The sequence below is a fragment of the Poecilia formosa genome, unplaced genomic scaffold (assembly GCF_000485575.1).
Source record: "Poecilia formosa unplaced genomic scaffold, Poecilia_formosa-5.1.2 Scaffold343, whole genome shotgun sequence".
Taxonomy (NCBI): Eukaryota; Metazoa; Chordata; class Actinopteri; order Cyprinodontiformes; family Poeciliidae; genus Poecilia; species Poecilia formosa.
In genome coordinates, this window is record NW_006800282.1 from 705696 (window position 1) to 714677 (window position 8982).

The following is an 8982-nucleotide window of genomic DNA, read 5'->3' on the forward strand; positions in this document are numbered from 1 at the left end:
TCTATTGATTTATAGATTAATAGTTTTACTGGACAGAAATTACAAACAACAAATCTGGTTCTTAATCAAATCTAATTAAAAACATAAATAAGTGATAAGTTATTTACTGTTATGATCTGTAAGATATATTTATTCTCAGTACTAGATGTGGTCTCAACAAACCCATGACATTTCAACAATATTATTTTACTTTTTGTCTGGAAATAGTGTGTTTATTCTTGCCATAAAGTTTACCTTCGACCAAACGCCCCCCAAAGGCATCCCAGCGCCCCCTTTTTGTAAAAATGTCCGCCAGCGCCCCCTGCCGTACTCTGAACGCCCCCTGGGGGGCGGTACCGCCCACGTTGAGAACCGCTACTCTACAGTGTTATAAAAAATGTGAGAACCCCCGCTGAGTAATAAAATGCTCTCACCCAGAGCTCTGATGAGGAGGGGAAGAAGGTGTGTGGCAAAACAGCTGACATTGATTCAACATTGATCAGACCTCAGCATTTCATTCATTAGATTTCAACCACAAAACAACACTGATTCATTGACACAGTTTCAACGGTTAGAATTGGATGGTTGTTTTATGGTTGATCCACCGTCAGTTGTCAACCTCAACCATACATGCAACCTTTGTGATAATAATTCAACACTGAATTAACATCGTGTGCTATCTGGGTAGATCTTCCCCAAACCTTGTCCTCAGTCAAACTGACCTGCATGTTTTCAGTTCAGCAAAACCCCGTTAATCAGACGTCAATTAATATCATGTGTGCTGAATTAGGGAAATGCCTAAAACTTGTAGGGCCTGGAGGACCAGTGCTGAAACACGCTGGATTCAACGTTGACATTTCATTTATTTGATGTCAACCACAAAACAACATTGATTCAATAACAAAGTTTCAACGTTAGTTAATGGGCTAGAGTTGGATGATTGTTTTATAGTTGATCCACCATCAGTTGTCGACCTCAACCATACATTCAACCTTTGTGATAATAATTCAACATTGGATTAACGTCTTTTGCCAACAAGCCAACAGCAAAGCAGCTGTGTGGTTGGGACATCCCACTCATGTAAATGGTGGGGGTGGACCTCTCCACTCCTTTTAGTACGTTGTAGATGTTTTTGTGTCAATATATCACACACACACAGTCAGTGAGAATTGTTATGAACAAGTAAGAAAATGTACAGAAAGGAATCTTCACCCACTATCCTCTACAGTGCTTAATTTAAATGTGATAATCCCCGCTCAGTAATAAAATGCTATGACCCAGAGTGCTGATGAGGAGGAGAAGAGGGGAAGGGGTGCGGAAAAACAGCTGACACTGATTCAACATTGATCCGATGTTGATCAGACATCGGCATTTCAGTCATTAGATTTCAACCACAAACCACAAAACAATATTGATTCAATGACACAGTTTCAACGTTAGTTAATTGGCTAGAGGTGGATGGTTGTTTGATGGTTGATCCACCGTCATTTGTCGACTTCAACCACAAATCAACCATTAATCAAACCTCGGCATTTCAGTCATCAGATATCAACCACAAAACAACATTGACTCAGGGACACAGTTTCAACGGTTTGATTGGATGGTTGTTTGATGGTTGATCCACTGTCATTTGTCGACTTCAACCAAAAATCAACAATTCTAACTATAATTCAACGTTGGTTTAACGTCGTGTGCTATCTGGGACGTTTATCATTTTATAGTCCACCTTAACATATATGAAGTCTATCAACCCCTAATATGTATACATAATGACGCTCCCTTAGCATTTTCGCCTGCCCCCTCATGTATCCTTGTCTAGAACACCGGCCCCGTATGACGGATTTATAAGAAATCTGCTGAGTAAGCAGTATGTGACTCAGCAGATTTCGATGTGCTTACTCAGCAGATTTCGATGTGCGCAAGGATTATCACAAGGTACGCTGGATTGACGGGTATGACAGAACACCGGCAATGCAGACCAGATTCTGACACCGGTCACACAGGGACCTGACAGCCCGTATCAAAGGGCCCGGTACCCCATACTCCTAGAGGGAATCCTGTGGGGGATTGTGGACTGAACTTATATTGCGCTTTTCCAATCATTTTGACCACTCAAAGCGCTTTACACTAGAGCAGTGGTTCTTAACCTTTTTTGAGGTACCGAACCCACCAGTTTCATATGCACATTCACTGAACCCTTCTGTAGTGATAAATAAAATATGACCCCCCCCTCCCAAATTCAAGACATAGGGTTGATCCAACTAGTCTAGTTGGGTCACTCTAGTTGGGGGTGACCCAACTAGACTCTAGTTGGGTCACCCCAAGATCACCAAGTCTTCTTAAAAGGTAGAGTCTCTGAGAACAGTTCTTCAAAATATAGTCAGTGTTTTCAGCAAAGTTGAGCTAACTGTCCAGGAACGACCCAAGGTATTTAAAATTTGCCACAGTTTCAACAGGTTGGCCATCGAGAGAAACTGGAACCACTTTAAGGTGTTGTTTAGATCATTTAATTAAGCTCTACATTCTTAAGAGAATTAAAAATTAATTATTTTGTCAAAAGATTGAGCAGTGTGACTACCCTCCACTCCCATCTGACCCCGCTGAGATCAAAGAGTACCGTCTTTTTTTAGTGGTAATTTACATATATTTAGCTGTTTGTAACTAATTTCAGTGGAAAAAAATTGGACAAATTGGTTTATAATATTATTATAATAGATACATTTGTTGAAAACGTCCTTTGAAGTGAAACAGGATTTTTTTTCTGGTGTAAAACACACAGTTCTTTGTTATTGACAAGAAAAGATAATGAATCCCACCTTATCCTCAGCTGCATGACCTGGTCAGCATGTGCATCAACCCAGACCCAGTCCAGAGGCCTGACATTGTCTTCCTGCTACAGATAGCCAAACAGATGCACATGTGGACATCCAGCACCTGAGCGCCACCTGGAGCCCACTCTGCCCATCTGAGGAGCTTGGCTGCAGCTGCTGCTTCAGAAACCAGCCTTGGCTTCCATTTCTCAAACAAAATCTAAGAGATGTGCTTTAGTGCACCAAGATGTTTTTCTGTGAGTACTTCCAATCCATTTGTCATGACTGTGGTAAAGTGGTACAGTAGCAGAATTAGCATTCAGCAGGTGAGTTTTTCTATGACTGGTGTCTGATCCTGTCGAAATGTTTGTTCCTCTCATCATACCTTACAGTCATTAAGTTACAGACTTAAGTTCCAACAACTGAACAAATGATTGGCTCCAAATGAAGTGTGTCCCAGTGAGTCATACTTACAGACCGTGTGAGCACAGCCCTAATGATCTGATGTTCTATTTCTAACTTATTAATTCCCACTTTCTTCAGATAACCACTTCAATCTTACATTGTTGAACACTTAATGGTGCAGTCTGTAACTTTTTACTTAAAAAATAATTTTTACATATTTAAGACTTTCACCATAACAGTAACAGTACGAGATAAATAATCTGTGAAAAAAAAATCTCTTCCACCTCTTCCCAGAGCTATTATTTTCATCAGACAGCAACAACAACCAATCAGAGCCAGGAGTGTCTTAGCGCTGTCACTCAACCTCAAGTACTCCCTGCTAAATGTGCTAAGGGCAGAGAAACAGTTACAGGAAAACAGTTCAAGGGGAGGAATAAGCAGTGCAGTACCACAAGAGATTGTGAATGACAGTGCTAAGACCTGCCTCCTGGCTCTGATTGGTTGTTTCTTGGTAGAACAGGGAGAAAGCAGAGGAGCTCAAGTTTTTTTTCACAGATTCTCTCTCATGCTATACTGTCATGGCACAGTGACGGTTTCAACAAATATCTAAAAAGATATTTTTTTATTAAAAAGTTACATACTGCAGCTTCAGTGCCATTTTAAAACCTTTTCAATATGCTTGGTCCAAAAGTTATTCAAATTGGATTAGTAGGAAGGCTTTTGAAGCCACCAAGTGAGCCGTTTATAAGAGATGTTTATGACTTTTGTGCTCATAAACAGCAGAGAAAATCCAGCCCCATGCTTAGGAAGAATTCAACATTTTCAGGTTTAAGAATTTAGTTTCTATGGACAACGGGATCCTGCCAAAACTGAGAACAAATATAAAAATAAATGGCTTGATAAAGTGAGTAATGTGCCAAACACTTCATCCAAATTATAAAATGCAAGGATTGTCACAACTGATTTGATTATACAGTGATTTACTGTATCAACTCACTTAATTTTCCAGTTTGTTTTCTCAATTCATTTAGTTTCTCATTTTTTATTTAATACATTTTCCATACTCTGCATTTTCTTCATACACTGATGTAGTTTCTCTAATATTGCCTCTGCATTTTCTCCCTTTTTATTTTTTCCGTCTGCCCGTTTATTTAGATTCTATTATTTCCTATTGTTCTTTTTGCTTTTTCTTCTAAGTTATTTTCCTCAAAATTAAGAAAGTGATGCAATTTCTTTCAGCTTGATTTAATAAAAATGCCAATTACAATTTTACAGTTTCAGTTTTTAGCAGTATGCTTTGCAGAGCCAGAATGAATAAGCAAAATATTTCACTTATGTGTCACTAACCTGAACTGGATTCAGCCTTTGTCTTTCATTTTCAGTCTGAATTATTCACTATTGAAAATCTCTTAAAAGTACTGCCAACAACGGTAATATGTGTTCCTCATTTGTTGAACTAAAATGTTGATCTTGATTAAAAAAAAAAAAAATGAATTTGTCAACTCGAAACTTTATTGTTGACCATGGACATAATGTGTGTGTCAGGTGTTCTAAAGGGGAGAGGTACATCAAAAAAAAAAAAAACATTTTAGGAAGTGTCCATGGTTTGGATGGACTCCTCCACCACCTCCAGGTCCAGCGGGGTTACACACTTCGATAACACAGCAGTTGTTCCTCTTTTGTACTTGTAATCACCGGTTCTGCATTGAGAAAAAGAACAAGATAAAGTATAAATCCTTATTCATTATGTGTGGACCACATCAAAAACAAAGACAAATTCAAATCCATGGTTCATTTGCACACAACAAGAACCATCAGCCTACAGGCAAGCCATGCATGCTAGCTATTAGGGATGCTCCGATCAGGTTTTTTGCAGTCAATTCCAATCACCCATAAGGGCTGATCATCGATCAATGCCGATCACCTGGATTGGCTGTTAATTTTTTGCTTTAGGTTTATATGCTACCATGTGATTTGGAACAATGATCTGGCAATAATTTAGACATAAAACATGCTAAATACTTGCAGGAACAACACAGCAAGTATTCAGTCAAAAGGACAACCGAACAATCTGCAAGCAGTAAAATAATATTCAACACTAAGGCTCAACAGCCTAAACTATACACAAGTCAAGTAAATCTCACAACACGGTCATTCACTTTTCAAGTGAAAAAGAATAACATTCTAAGTCAAATGCAGGTTGCTTTCAAATAAACAATCCTAATGTACTAAATCAAAACTTCCTGAGGGCATGGCTAATTGTTTTGTGGTGCTCTGATTGGTTGTTTCTTACTGAGCTGTGTAATTCTGCAGAACACGAGGAGGAAGAGGAGCTCGATTATTTTTCTTCAGAGATTTTATGTTTCGTATTACGACACAACAAAAGTTTTAATGCTAATGTAAAAACTTTTTTAAAAGTTACATGGTGCAGCTTTAAGAAGCTGTTCAATATAAGAGTCCACTGTCTGATGGAGGTTTGACAGCGCTACATCTGTGAAATATCAATAGCGCATAATCTAACAGCAGAGGGCATAATCCAGCATCTTGCACCGCTAGCCCGATGACTTTATTTTTTGGGTTGTTTGTTTAGCTTTCTGACTGTAATGCACATCTGGGTGAGTGTTGGAAATCGGTGGCCGATTGATCGGCACATCTCTTCTAGCTATACAAAGTTGGTAAGAGCTGGTTAGTAGAGAACTCTGACAAGTTATGGTGGCTGGTAAGTCAGTCTGCACTAAAACACTCCATCTTACTTACAGCTGCAAGGTCTCAAGCTCATTTAGTCTTCAGGGAGAACAAGGAATAAAACAAGTTGTCAGCCAAGGTTCATGCAATAAAACTGCTTTTTAGGACACATGATGCAAGACACGTGATGCACTGTATTCATGGTGAGACAAATTGTAACATGAGTAATGCCACAACAAGTATGCACTAGTGAAATGGGATTAATCTGGTGCATCCCATTACACTAGTGGGATGCAGTAGCCCACTAGTGTAATAGGCTCTAGAGCCAGCAGTCTCAGGGCCGTTTTAAGACATGTTATAAAGCAACATGTATCAAACTGATAACATTCAGTCTGAATCTGCAGGAAGTATCCAATTGAAGATTCAGATGTTGCAGTAGTTCTCACCTGACCCCCTTCTTGTTGGCCTCATCGTGTGGTCTAATGTAGTCCACGTTGCCCTTGGTGATGACGGTGAGGTCAATGTTACTGCCAGAACCCAGGTCGTTAAAGATGCCTGCAGCGATGGCGTCACGCACCAGCCGCTTGGCTTCCTCCTCCTAATAGGAAGCAGTAACATGGAAGTTCAGGTGAAGCATGAACCATCATGGTTACTGAACTGATGTTAAACTGAGCAGATCAACAGCAGTGACTGGCTCACCTCCAGGTCTGGCTTGTAGCGATCTTCAAAAACAGCCATGGCAGCCAGAGAGCCAGAGCCTTAAGAAGAGTGAGACTTGGGTCATTGACCTAACACTGTCCTAACCTCAGTAACCACAATGCTTTGGGTTACCGGGATTTGAAAGACCAACTCCAAGGGAGAAATAAGACTGCTTCGTTATTGACAGACAATGTGGTACAGATTTATTCAAAGAAGAAACAAGCCTCAGGGTTCTCCCTGAGACTGCTGATGCAGAAAGGTGCAATTAATAAAGAACGTTAGTGTCTTCCAAAAAACTACATCAGAAAAGAAAAAAGCATAGTAGCAAGTACGAGGCAGTAAGAATAAACTGAGTAGTATTTCTAAACGTAGTTTTTATTGAGCCTGAACTGAACCCACACATTTTTTGTGTACTTCTACTGAATGTGATTAGTATTTCTCGATTTTGTAGTGAGTCAAGCAGTTCTTCTCATCCTGTTGACTTTGTCTTAACCTGCACAGGACAAAAAAACCCTAATCTGAATCTGAACCTCTACCTGGTTTAGAAAATAAAACCATCAAATGAAGACTGATTGAAAATTATAGTGGCAATCTAATAAGGAAACATCCATTTTACTGTATAAATTACTGACTCCAAAACAACGTCCAAAATACAGTAGTTCGTCTTACTCTCTCCCACATCTACCCAGAAACAAGTGAGGATAAATGGAACAACAAAAACAATGTAAAAACAAATAAATGAAACCAGGGGTGGAAATAATTTTTTTTTTTACCAGCCACTTAAACATTTCACCAGCCTCTGTTTTTTTTATTACAAACCCCACTAGTACAAGAAAATTATATAAAATATATGATTTATTCTTAACTCTATGAAAACCGATTTACTGACAATAAGTTTACCATACACATGTACTTATACATAATAATTTAACATAAGCACGGATACCTTAACAGGGTTGTAAGTGCAATAAGTTCATTTGATGTAATTACTAACGGCAAACTTTATCTACACAACCCTAACATTCTTGCAATCATATGTTGAACATTTCTCCATTTTGGCTACAACTCCCCCAGATAGTATTTATTATAAAATATTTTTAAATGGTATCAATAGCTGTTTTTTTAACTGTTTTGTTTTCCCTTAATTATTACGTTTTCTATTGAAATTCACAATTATTATTACTAAAATATCTCAGAATGTGTTCATTATTAATTCCACAGGCCGTCATTATTCCAGAGTTTTTCTGACTACCTGGAGCTTAGTGTTGATTTCCTCCTCATGGACGGATGGTCTCTCACTCGCATGAAACTTTCCTTTATGAACATTTTCACTCCTTTTTGCCGGGTAGCAGCAGCTATTCTGAACTCTTCCTCATTCTGTTCCTGTTCTCTCACATAGTCATCCTCCTCCGACGATAATAAAGCCCCTGAATCGCTAACTAATCTGCTCCAGCGGTCAAAGTTTGTGTGGTAAACATATCACTTAGTTTGACACATTTTTCTGAATGGGCTTATGCGCATTTTGGCTTTTGTTGTACTTTTTCTTACCTGTATCTCTCACTTTTCTCAGACTCCGGTTAGCAACTAACATTTAGCTGAAATGGCTCTATTTATAACCTTAGAGGGGAGGGGCGGGTACAATGTATTGACGGACATTGGGCTTATTGAAGCCCAATGTCCGTCAATAAAATCAACCAATGGACTGTCGCGGTCGCTAAAAATTATATTTAGTATACTTTTTTTTTTTGTTAAATTATGACAGTGTAGGGCTGCCAGATATAGACAGTAAATGCATCAGTCTGTAGTCCAGACAGTCAGTCCTCCCCTGGACAGATGTTCAAACTGAATGCAGCTTCTTTTTTTTTTCTGTTCAAATTGTCAACCCGCCACAGTGGCGGGTGCATTGCTCCAATTTACAGGCCACTTCATACTTTTACCTGCATTTGGCCAGTGGCGGGTGTTAATTTCCACCCCTGAATGTAACTATGGTTTGCATTTAAATTATCAGAAAAGCTAGAAGCTGTATTAATGAGACAAACTGACCCATAGTGACGTAGGGCAGCTTGTCAGTGGAACCATGAGGGTAAATGCTATACAGGTGAGGTCCATTACAGTCCACTCCGCCAAGGACCAGAGCAGCGCCAATGTAGCCCTGATACCTGAAGATACATACACACACACACACACACAAAACTGCTCACTCACAAGTCAAAAAGCAGATAAATTACACATTTAACAAAGTTAAACAAAAACAAAACAACAACAAAAATCTAGATATTTTACAGACTGATTGCAGTGTGATGCCATGAATAGCATCTTGGTTTCCGGCTGCCTGGGCAAAGAGTCCCACTGCTGAATGTGAAAGCCAGCATGTGCAGAACAAGCTCCATGAAAAGCAGAGAAG

General features: G+C 39.2%; 1 protein-coding gene across 1 annotated transcript; it reads right to left on the minus strand.

Moving 5' to 3' along the window:
* Window positions 1–4645: 4645 nt before the first annotated feature.
* LOC103153240 (proteasome subunit beta type-7-like) lies at window positions 4646–8771 on the minus strand (the record flags this gene model as incomplete). Its single annotated transcript, XM_016661773.1, has 5 exons — window positions 4646–4894; window positions 5952–5978; window positions 6326–6477; window positions 6579–6637; window positions 8622–8771. Coding segments are annotated over 5 exons (500 nt in total), but the record flags the coding sequence as incomplete, so codon positions are not given.
* Window positions 8772–8982: the final 211 nt, after the last annotated feature.